Genomic DNA, 12354 nt, shown 5'->3' on the forward strand with positions numbered 1-12354 from the left:
ACTCTAAACCTAATACTCACCATCATGATCGCAGCCCCCGGGATTCTGACTCCTGTCCGGATTCTGCCACCGCGATTCTGACCGCCGGCATTCTGTGCACCCGGATGCCGACTACATCCCCTATAGACAACCACAAGTGTAGAGCATACTTACCTACTCTCCCAAATTTCTGATGAGTTCTACAGGCTCTTGGGATAGTAGGTAACCCTCCCGCATCCTGCTCACTTTCCTAGTGGCAAGACAAAAGGTCGGCAAGTATGGGGCAGAGAATAGTATTGTGGAGCAGTGTAAAATTCTACAGAACATCACAGGGCAGAGAATGTTATCATTGGAATAGTATACAATACTACAGAATATGACAGGGCAGAGTATATTAGTATGGCGCAGTATATGGTAGTACAGATACAGGGCAGAGAATGTTATCATGGAGTCATATACAATATGATAAAGCTGCACCTGGATGCAGTGAAACGCGTTAGACCTCATTCCATTACCTATCTCACCACCGACTTTGATGTGGACTCAATCCACTGCCTTTATTGAGTTTTTGGGACTAAATAACTGAATTACGGAGTAACTGCTTATCATCTACAGTCAGCTGCTTGCTGATGGATGCCGCACCATTTGAGGACATGCTATATTGATCCACTACCTCAAGGGAATTTCCTCTAGCGGACACCTATACAAGTGCAGTACTCTGTCCCAATTGAGCTCCCTGCAGTTGAAGAGATCAGCCCAAAAAGGAGGCATAATACATCGGATTACAGCGTGTTGCCTATGGATACCGTACCATTGAGGACCCAGTGATTGGATCAAGGGACATCCCTCTAGCGGATACCAGGAGAAATAGGCTGCTATAAAGATCTGCATTCCTTAATTTTGCAAACCATATAAGGGCTTATCCACTTACCTATCAGTCTGCCACCATCGGGACATTCTAATCCAAAATTGTGGGTGAGATTGTATATTTTTATTGTACATGTTCACGTTACATTTCAATTGATATGGTAAATATCGTATAATATTTAATAAATATATACTGTTCATTTTACTGGTTCTAATTGAATTTCAATATTTATTTGTATGTGAATATATCAATAGCGTTGCTATCTGTGTTGGTGTTTTCAATGATGGGGAGCAGTACTATGATGGGGAACAGTACTATGTAGCAGTATACAATGATGAGGAACAGTACTATGTAGCGGTATACAATGATGGGGAACAGTACTATGTAGCGGTATATAATGATGGGGAACAGTACTATGTAGCGGTATATAATGATGGGGAACAGTACTATGTAGCGGTATACAATGATGGGGAACAGTACTATGTAGCGGTATACAATGATGGGGAACAGTACTATATAGCGGTATACAATGATGGGGAACAGTACTATGTAGCGGTATACAATGATGGGGAACAGGACTATATAGCGGTATACAATGATGGGGAACAGTACTATGTAGCGGTATACAATGATGGGGAACAGTACTATATAGCGGTATACAATGATGGGGAACAGTACTATGTAGCGGTATACAATGATGGGGAACAGGACTATATAGCGGTATACAATGATGGGGAACAGTACTATGTAGCAGTAAACAATGATGGGGAACAGTACTATGTAGCAGTATACAATGATGGGGTACAGTACTATGTAGCAGTATACAATGATGGGGAACATCAGAAGAAAGAGTATAATATCACAGATGCTTTTTCTGTTTAGAGGGCATATTTATTAATTATCGTGTTGTAGACCTGATCATTCTAATTAATGAAACATGCCAATAGGAGCTCATCTATTGCTAATGCTATTTTCACTTCTCCTTCGTATCCCCACTGCGCTATTGCTGAACACGCATGGCGTTAGTTACCGGGGCCAAGCTCGGGAATGCTTTGCATTATGGAGCTTGGTATATTCGGCATTGAAGAAGCGACTCTTGCAAATATCTGGAAACTGCGCATGCGCCGTACCATGCTTACACACACAGGGGCCCATTTATCATTGCATATTTGCAGCTTAATCCCCGAAAACACCCGTTTTCTTTCAGTGGTTAACCGCAAATTTTAAGTTTCCCCCAGATGTATGAAGGAGGGACAGCAGCAGATTTCGCAGATACCTGCTGCAATCCCTCTATTCCTGCTGGCAGCCGCATCCCCCATAGGTTTCTATGGGGGATCTGATGCTGCCAGATTTACCAAGTTGCAGAATATGATTGGCCCACGCAGCTAACGCCATCTGGGCTACACATTGCAAAACTTACCGGAAGATGGTTCCATAGGAACCCTCCCGCCGTAATGGCAGCTTTGCATGTGCAGTCAGCGTGACTGTGCATGTGTAGTAGCCCCTACAGCACTCCTGGCGGCACAACGCAGGGACGGGCGCCATTTGGAGCCCCTGTCCCTGCATGTGCTAGATGTTACATCCCAGCGCTATGATCGCATTTTGCAGTGCGATAATGGGCGGTAATGTTATGGCCAGATCGCATTGCAAATACGATCATTCATAAATGGGCCCGACAGACAGAAATGTAAAAATGTGGATGGAGTTTTCCATCCGCTGATGGATCACTCTTTCTGTGACCTAGGTGTGAGTGTGTGGGGGGGGAGTTCGATTCTATGGGACTTAGGACCTAATTTAGAGGCGGTCGTTAGTTGCAAGCGGTCGCCCTGAATCAGGGCGGCCGCTTGCATCCTGAACGACCGCCTCCTGGTCGTTAGTTAAGCTGTCTGTTACCACCCACAGCTTAACGACCGACCAGGTTGATGGTCGTGATGGTGATCACCATCGCGACCATCGGGGCTTACGACGAGACCCTAAGGTTGAGTCTCGGCACTCGTAAGCCCCAGGGAGCTTCCTGCTCTGTTTGAGCAGGAAACTCCCCACTGTCATCACTGATGATGTCAGTGCGGCCGCCCACAAAACGGTAGGCGGTCGTTAAGGAACGCCTCCATTTTGCAAACCACCCCCCCGGCCCGCCTACCAAACGGGGCGAGCTGTCGATCAACATCTTCAGCCGCCCCTTTGGTAACGAGCTCCGGAGCGACAGAGTTTCTCTGTCGCTCCGGGGCTTGCGCACACGCAGTGCGGCCGCTGTGCGTACGCAGGACTAACCATCGAGTCGGTTACGAGCGCATCGGCGCTTGCGACCGACTCTGAATGAGGTCCTTAGTGCCGGATATGTATTTACAATTAACCTATTGACTTAATCAGTGCTTTTTTTCTGTGACGGTAGTCAGTGGTGCACAGTGTTATTTGGTATAATCTGTTGATCTTATAACGAGTTCCAGAAACAAGAAATTAGGGAAATCATTTTAGCAATGAATAAAATAACCCTTTGAAGACCTATGCACATTATGGAAGCTACTATCAAGTCGTAACTTCAGATGAGTACCAATAACTTTTTCAAAGGATAAAAAAAAGCACTGCAATTAATGCTATACATCAGAGTACTTCCCTTACCCATTCAAGTTTAAAATCTAATTGTAATATAGTAGACATAGTTTGGGTCTATAAATTTGGTATACTGTCTGGCCATCTACCTACAGTATGTGAAATACCCCATCAATGATAATGCCATACTGTTTTCAGCTTTAACATTGTGGACCTCATTTGCTTGCTCTGAATAAGGGCGGCCGGTTTTTTTTTTTTTTAACCCGGCCTCCGGCCGCTCGCTAAGCTGTGGGTGACCACCCACAGCTTTTGCGAGCGGCCAGGTGATGGTCGCGATTATCGCGACCATCGGGCTTGCGACGAGAAACTTGTGGTAGGGTCTCGTCTGCCGCAAGCCCCAGTGAGCTTCCTGCACTATTTGAGTGATGTCAGTAGTGCCGCCCAAACGGCAGGCGTTCCTTCAGGAACGCCTCCGTTTGACCAGCCACCCCCTCTCCCCGCCTACAAAACGGGGCGAGCTGTCGATCAACATCGAGAGCCAACCCGTTTGTAGCGAGCCCCGAAGTGAGTGAATTTCTCACTTGCTATGGGGCTTGCGCGCACGCGCGGTGCCCCACCATCGACCCGTTTGCGAGCGCATAGCGCTTGCGAGCAGGTATGAGGTCCTGTGCCTATTAGAAAGCTCCATACTGACCATTGTATGTATGGCTGTTTGCATCACTTGATACAGCACCGCAGGTAACATTGACATTACATGTCTGGGTGATGGGCTTACTTGCTATAACATATAATTCCTCTGGAGAGATGTATTAAAAAAAAAAAAACATCAGAAATATGAATGAGTGAAGGTTGTGGGAGCAGAGGTGCCCTGATGGCAAATGTCACCCCCTCCCCAGCCCTCTCCTGCAGCTGCACCCCCCACCTTCCTCCTCCATCCTGCTGCTGTCACTGACTCGCTGCCCCCTCCTCTCTCTCCCTGATGCTTATGGTCAGCTGATAGCAGCTCTCTCCCTCCCCCTCCCCTACATCCTCATCTTCCCTCCTCCTCTACCTATAGCAGTCTCTCTCTTCCTCCACCCTCTCCCCTGCACCCAGCTGACAGCATCTCTCTCTCTCTCCGGCTCTCGGATCGGATCTAAGGCTTGGACCGGGTCAGGATGGCACCCAGCGGGCTGAAAGCAGTGGTGGGAGAAAGTAAGAGGGATGGGGGGGGGATGGCACAGGTGCTGTGCATGTCTGTGCTAGTGTCAGACCCCTCCCGGTGTCCTGCGGATGTGTCCCTGCATCATGCACCATCTTCCCTCCTCTCTCCTATGTATTCCCGCATCTGCCCACTCTGCACTGGCACCTTATCTGTGGTACCCCCCTATCCACCTGTCATTATCACTAACGGAGGCCAGACCATCACCCATGGTACACTGCAGCATCCATCCTCCATCCCAGCAGCCCCACCCTCTTACAGTCACCCCATCCTGCTTCCATTTCCCTATCTCCGTCATGTCTCCATTTTTTTTACTGCAATCCAGCCATCTCCTGCGTCTGTGTTCCACTGAGAGACCATATATTGCTAATAGTGATTATTGTATATACTGACAGCATCTCTCATGTCATACCAGCATCATCAATCATGGTCCCAGCTCCTCCCTCCTCAATACATCCCCTGATCTAGAGCCTGCCCCCCCTCTAATAATATCACTCCCTAGTCTCTCATTACACCCTTGTACTACTAATACTAACCCCCCTCACCCAAAGCCTCCAGGGGATCAATATTCCTGTCAATATCATTGGGTGTTGGCTAGATATAAAATTTATTGTTATTATGTAATGTTATTATTTCACCTCTTCAGAGGACACAACAAGATGAATGATACTTCTTATTATATATGTGTTATATATGTGTGTGTTCATTTAGTGTACGTTACAGTTTATGTGTATAGTGAAAGCTCTATACTGTTTTACATGGCACCAATAGATGAAATGGTCTTGTGAGTAATAGCAATTTCCAGCAGTACAGTATAGCCTGGCCTGTACACATGACACTGGGGATAATGTGAATGAATGTGTGCGTGCAATTCCTCTCACAATTACTGGTGTGTAGGTCAGATCCTCTCACCCTCTATAGCAATCTATTGTGTGTTTATCTATCTATCTAACTAATACCCCTTTTACACCGGAGCTAAAACCCGGGTTTTTGAAGGGTTAACCCGGGCAGCTCCCTGGTGTAAAAGGGGAGAGAGTTGGATCGCCGGGTCGAGTGACCCGGCAATCCAACCCAGGTAACTAGCAGGGCGTAGCCCGTAAAACCCTGCTGTGAGAACAGCGCACTCCGGGTCATGATGACCTGGAGTGCACTGCTAGCCGGCCAATTGGTCCGGCTTCAGTGGCGCTTGGAGATGACGTCATCTCCAAGCGTCCACTTTCTCTCCACAAAAGCCGGGTCTATGCAGACCCGACTGCAGTGTGAGCGGCGCTGACTCGGGAATATCCCGAGTCGGCGCCGGCAAAATTCCGGGTCTGATCCGGATAGGAACTTTGTTCCAACTCCGGGTCAGACCCGGAATTTAGGTGGAAAAGGGGTATAACTAACCGGCCTACACACCAGTAATTTTTGAGAGGAATCGTACACATACATTCATTCATTGCAGATATTATATGCAGAGCAGTAACGGGGCACAGTTGCGCCCTGTGCCGCCCCCCCCCCCCCTCCGTGAGCATGCAAATGTCATGACATCGCGCGCATGACATAATTACCTCGCACAGAGGGGGGCATGAGCGACGGCTCTGGTAGGTGCATCGCTGACTGGGCATCCTCAGGACGCCCAATCAGCTGCATACACTGTGCAGGGTGCCAGTCTGGGGCATCCACAGGACGCTCCCCGGATGCTGCAGCAGCGATCCTGGCTGCAGGGTGCCGTTCCGGGCACCCTGCTAGCCAGGAGCAAGTACCGTGCGGTGGCCTCTGTGCTCTGTACGGCGGCACCAGTCGCCCATAGCTAGTTAAGGCCCTTATTATATATGTGAATATACTATATAATTGATAAACGGCAGGGCTATGCCCAAAACGTTGCTGCGATAACTTTGTGATATCTTTGGCTTTGTTTTAAGCTTAATAAACACATGTATTTCTACAAATGCTGTGCATCTTTATACCTTATATACTCTCTCTACTTATTTATCTATCTATCTATCTATCTATCTATCTATCTATCTATCTATCTATCTATCTATCTATCTATATCATCTCTCTCTCTCTCTCCTATCTATCTATCTATCTATCTATCTATCTATCTATCTATCTATCTATCTATCTATCTATCTATCTATCTATCTATCTATCTATCTATCTATCTATCTAATATCTGTGTTTCATATCTGTATCTTCAGATTGTGAGGCTACCAGATAATCTGAGCAGATGTTGAGGTGCATAATTTATTATGTGGTGAGAGACGTCATATAGGCAGATGGACAGTTATACAGAGGCGCTGTACGTAGAGGTCACTGGGAGCAGCTGTAGGAGAGGAGTTGTGGAGAATAGGAATAGAGTTAATGTAACACTAAAGCCTCAGTTATAGTTACAGGAGTATGCTGTATATTTAGATGAAGTTATTCTGGGGGTAACCATCAATGTTAATCATGATTTAGACATTACTGGGGATTAATTGATAGGAATAAGAAGAGACTGGACATTGTATGGATCATCCCTGCTGAATTCATTTAAAGAGCTTCCTACTGCCCATAGTTGGTTCACATTGTATTGCCTTTTTTGTTTGTTTGTTTTGTAATTAATGTTCAATTTTTGGAACCCTTTCTTCAGTGTGCATGTTCTCTAACAAAAACAAGTTGTTTTTTTTTGCATTAGATATTTAAATACCCTAAAAATTGTAGTACTGTGTGTAGCTGACAATAAAGTCAGTAGGGTTTGGGAACAAACATTTTCCATTTCTGGCAAGTTAATAATATAAATACAGAATTGGTACAATCAGTGCCAGTGACCATGCTGGACAACACAAGACCAGTCAGCGGCAGTAGATAAATGCTGTCGTTTATAAGTAATGCAGATGGAATTTGACATATACCTGTGAAATGGTGTTGTGTGTATCATGAAGACAGTATTAGGATGGTGCTAGAGTAAAAAGTTAAAAACATATTTTTTATGTTTATATAATATTCCCTTTTTATGAGACAGTGATCCTTCGTTACCAAAACACATATATTCAAATATGCTGGGAAATATAAGATCCCTTACTAAGAACACATCCTTGTAACCATGTTATAGAAAATAAAATATTAGTAAGCTCATCTTAAAATAAATGAAATGATCTATGTTTACTAAAATGGTATAAAACTACATATTTGCTATAACCACCCTGCAGCAACCATTAAGACATTTGTTTGCTTTAGTGCAACTTAACTACAACATCAAAGCTGATTACCCTTTTACATCTTCACCTACGGTCATACAAACGCAATAAAAAAAGGGCTAGCTATAACATATATACTGTGTATATATATATATATATATATATATATATATATATATATATATATATATATATATATATATATATATATATATATATATATATATGTATATATATATATAATATATGTATATATATATATATACACATAGACACACTCATATATATATATATATATATATATATATTATAGCTATATATAGCATATATTTACATGCATATTGTTAGTAGTATTTCATTTCCTATAGGTAGTGTCTCTTTTATATATCACATTTGTGTTTTTATTTGCATAGCTGCGTAGTAAATACACTTAAGAACATGATTGAAGAAGCCTTTTAATTGTTAACTGAAATGTGGGACATGGGATGGATTTTCCTAGAAATATGTCACTGTATAATTCGCAACTGTACTGAGAACTGTTACTGAGAATGGTGATAATTGCAGAGACTTCCATCAGTCTGGATTTGTTACTTTGGAAAAAAAAAAAGACTGTCATCGTAGTCACGGCTCAAACATAGGGCCTGATTCACACGGATCGCAACTGCGATCGTGGCTGAGATTACACACGTAGTCTGACTGCGATCATATGCTAATCCATTGCGATCACTATGCCGTCGCAGCACTACACAGGGACGCCCACCTTACCTTACACACATCCGTAGTGTTTAGCAAGACGGTAACATCGAGTACCATCGCAGCCTCACGCACACTTGCACAAGCTCTGACTTTACTCAGGAATTGCTAACTTTATTTCACGCTATGAGTACTCAGGCTGCGTATGGCATCGTAATGGATCATTTATGCACACGCCTCCTGTTTGCCGACACCCCCGTCACCACCCACAAACGGCACATCCTGTCAATCACTCTGCGATGGGTCTGCGTAGTGATCACAGTGGCTAGTTCGCGCACGTGCACTGCGATGTATTCACATGCGCAGGACACCACAATCGGCCGATTGCGTGCGTATTAGCAGTTACTATCCTTGCAGAATCGGGCCCTTAGTTATTTTCACCAATTTTCCTGTTTGCACAATATTTTAGTAGTGATGTGAAGGAATACATTTCTTTACATTGATATGTTAATGAATAGCACAAAAAAATAAATGGATGTAAGATAATCCGCTTCGTATAGAGATGTATTTCACGGCACAGTTTCTCTGCACCAGTATCATCAGGGCCAGATTAAGGTTTGTGGGGCTCCAGGGCATCTCATTTTATGTTGTAATTTTAATCCAGCACTGAGGTTCAGACCCGCTCGCTAGGCTGCTTTCGCTTGTAGCTGCCAATGGTTCGCAATGTGTGAATGCATACTCATCACAGTGCGCATACTAGTCCAGGCGATAGGGAAGCGTTTGCTCGCTGAGCATAGACAGCTCGCTAGACTGAGTGACAGGACAAGCCGTTTGTGGGCGATGACTGGGGTTGGTCGATGGAAACGAGGGAGTGATGGTGAGAACGCCGTTTCAGAGGCATGCATAATTATCACAGAGCGTCATAGTACACGTCACTTGATTGTATTTCACACTGAAGTACTCGCAGTGCTTGCGGTAGGGTATGGTCAACCACAAGTGCTGCGATTGCATCTGATGGTACTCAATGTTACCGATGGTCGCATACACTTCTTGGAGATGACGTGCATTAGTGGGTGTCTTAACACAGGCTAGTGGGCGTCTGCATACACACCGAGATCGCACGCCAAGACATAGTGAACGTGCTAATGCTTTGCCATGCGATCGCCTGCCTTTGCTGGATTTGCATACGCTGGGTGTGTGCGAACGCATCTAGCGAGTGGGTCTGAATCGAGCACTGAGTATCATAGGAACTGCAAATCATTATTCGGTGCTATTAACTAACTCTTAAGCTGGGTACACACTTAAAAGATATATCTACAGATGATGGTTGTTCATACAAACTGAACAACCATCATCTGGCCGCGGCTCCTGCTGGCTGGGGGTCGCGTTGCGCCCTCCTCCCCGCGGCCTCTGTTGCTGCCTATACACACAGCACGATGGACAGATATATTTGCAGATTTATCTGCCATCGACTGTACAGCACAGCCGGCACAATATGTCTGTGAACGACATCGTTCACAGACATATCGCTGGTACACACTGGCCGACGGGCACATGATTTATTGTCCGATCAATTGATCGGCCAATATATCTGCCAGTGTGTACCCAGCTTTACAGTGGCTTCATACTCGCCTCTGTTCCCCTCCTCATATTATAGCACTGCCCCTGTCACATGCAGTCCTGTGAATACCTAATTGCATGCCACAACATCAGTACATTAGTCTCCTGAAATACTCAGTGCTGCTGTAAACGTTGCAATGCTCTGATTGGCTACAGGTTTTTCCCTGCTCACTCCAAAATTGGATACATTCTGGAAAAGCAAAAGTTGAATATTAAATGCAATAAGTCTTAGGGGCCCATTTATTAATGATCGCTTTTGCAATGCGATCAGGGCATGCCAGTAACGCCCATGCGATCCTATCGGCCGGATGTATCATCCAGGACATGTATGTGACACGTCCCTGCGATGTCTCCGGAGAGCTGCCGGCCAGTGCAGGGGGTGTTGCGCATGCAACAGTGCAGTGCCCCATCTTGTGCAGTGTAGTGCCCCATCTTGTGCAGTGTAGTGCCCCATCTTGTGCAGTGTAGTGCCCCATCTTGTGCAGTGTAGTGCCCCATCTTGTGCAGTGCAGTGCCCCATCTTGTGCAGTGCCCCATCTTGTGTTACTGAACTTCATAGGTGCAGATGGGGGTGGTTGCGCCCCACTTATCAGTCCCTGGGTCCGGCAGGTAAGGGGCCCTGAGAGAGCTGACCCATGGGCTCCTCCCTTAACTTGAACAGGCGCTGGGTGTATTGTGGACCAGGGGCGTCTTAAGAAAGGAGGGGGCCCATGTGCACTCCCCGTGCGGGGCCCACTCCTCTCTCCCCGTTGGCCGGCAGCCGACTGACAAGGCTGGCCAGCCACCGGAGCATTAGTAGACTCCGGGCACTAGATTGTGCCCGGAGTCTACTGCGCATACGCAGAACACCGGAAAAATGTCCGCAGCGGCCATTTTCCAGGTTTCTGAGCAGCGCCGACACCTGCCGCGGGACCACAGACAGGTAAGTTTTAAATAATATGGGTGCAGGGTGTGCGGTGCGGGGCCCCCCTGGACTCGGGGGCCCGTGTGCCCCGCACACACTGCACCCATTATAGATACGCCACTGTTGTGGACATTATAATATCTGGCTGATGTAGCTTAGGATATTGAAACATCACTACCAGGCCCCAATGAGGCTGGAGAGGGATTAAGCAGAGTAGTGGATAATGGGCCTGATTCAAAGCCGCTCACAAAAAGCGAGCGTTTGCTCTGAATCAGGGCGTGTTTTTTTTTTTTTTATTGCGGCCTCTTGGCCGCTTGCAAAGCTGTGGGTTACCACCCACAGCTTATGCGAGCGGTCAGGTGATGGTCGCGATGGTCAAGACCATCACGACCATCGGGCTTGCGACGAGACCCTTGCAGTAGGGTCTCGTTGCCGCAAACCCCAGTGGACTTCCTCCACTATTAAAGCAGGAAGTCCACCTACTGACATCACTAGTGATGTCAGTAGGGCCGCCCACAAACGGCAGGCGTTCCTGCAGGAACTCCTCCGTTTGCTCAGCCACCCCCCTTCCCCGCCTTCCAAACGGGGCAGCTGTCAATCAACATCGACAGCTGCCCCTTTTGGATGCGAGCGCCAGAGCGAGTGCTTTTTGCACTCGCCCCGTGGCTCGCGCACTGGGCCACCATCGACCCACTTGCGAGCGGATCTGAATCAGGCCCAATGTTGAAACACATTATATGAACAAATATGAAGCATCTATGTACATCTCTGTGAAACTGCAGAGGAATAAAATTAGGTTTCATTTCACACTTAGCACTTGGGCCTCAAACAAAATTTTGTTGCGTCCCTGGAGAGGTCAACTTATGTTGACCAATCTCTTCTTTGTGCTTCGTGAGCAACAGCTATGCTTTAAACAACCAATGCGAGACCTCATTTCATTCAGCCTATTATACTCCTTTTACACTGTTGCGATAACCCTGGTTATTGCTAGGTCTACCTGGGTCGAAGATCAGGTTAAAACGGTCCCTGAAAAATAACCCGGGTCAAGTGACCCGGCAATCCAACCCAGGGTCGGACCCAGGCAGGCCCAGCGACAGGGGGGGACTAAGGGGACACCCGTACCGGGCCCCGAGGGCCAGAGGGGTCCCCGAAGACAGGACGGGCACTGGCTCAAAAGGGGTCCACGGACAGCAGTCTTCCTCCAGCCGGCGGGCCACAGCCGCCGGGATCCATAGCGGCCGCCCAGCCCCTAGTCCCCTGTAGCCTGGCCCGGGCAGCGCTGGGCTCTTCAGTGTGGCTCAGCTGCAGCTGGGCCGGATCTGACCTTTAGTTGAGCAACGCGGCGGCGTGACGGCATAGGTCACATCGCCGCACGTCA

The 12354-nt window shown here is 46.8% G+C and overlaps 1 protein-coding gene across 2 annotated transcripts in view; it reads left to right on the forward strand.

Moving 5' to 3' along the window:
* Nucleotides 1–4428: 4428 nt before the first annotated feature.
* Nucleotides 4429–12354, forward strand: part of STXBP1 (syntaxin binding protein 1) — a 52761-nt gene continuing 44835 nt past the window's right edge. Inside the window, exon 1 of one of the 2 annotated variants that reach the window (XM_088455482.1) lies at nucleotides 4429–4591. In XM_088455482.1, coding sequence (XP_088311608.1) covers nucleotides 4555–4591 — 37 coding nt within the window. In that variant the 5' untranslated portion in view covers nucleotides 4429–4554. The remainder of the gene's footprint in view (nucleotides 4592–12354) is intronic. The other variant, XM_088455483.1, reaches the window with a different exon arrangement.

Source organism: Taudactylus pleione, unplaced genomic scaffold (genome assembly GCF_031769625.1).
Source record: "Taudactylus pleione unplaced genomic scaffold, aTauple2 ptg000656l, whole genome shotgun sequence".
NCBI classification, from domain to species: domain Eukaryota; kingdom Metazoa; phylum Chordata; class Amphibia; order Anura; family Myobatrachidae; genus Taudactylus; species Taudactylus pleione.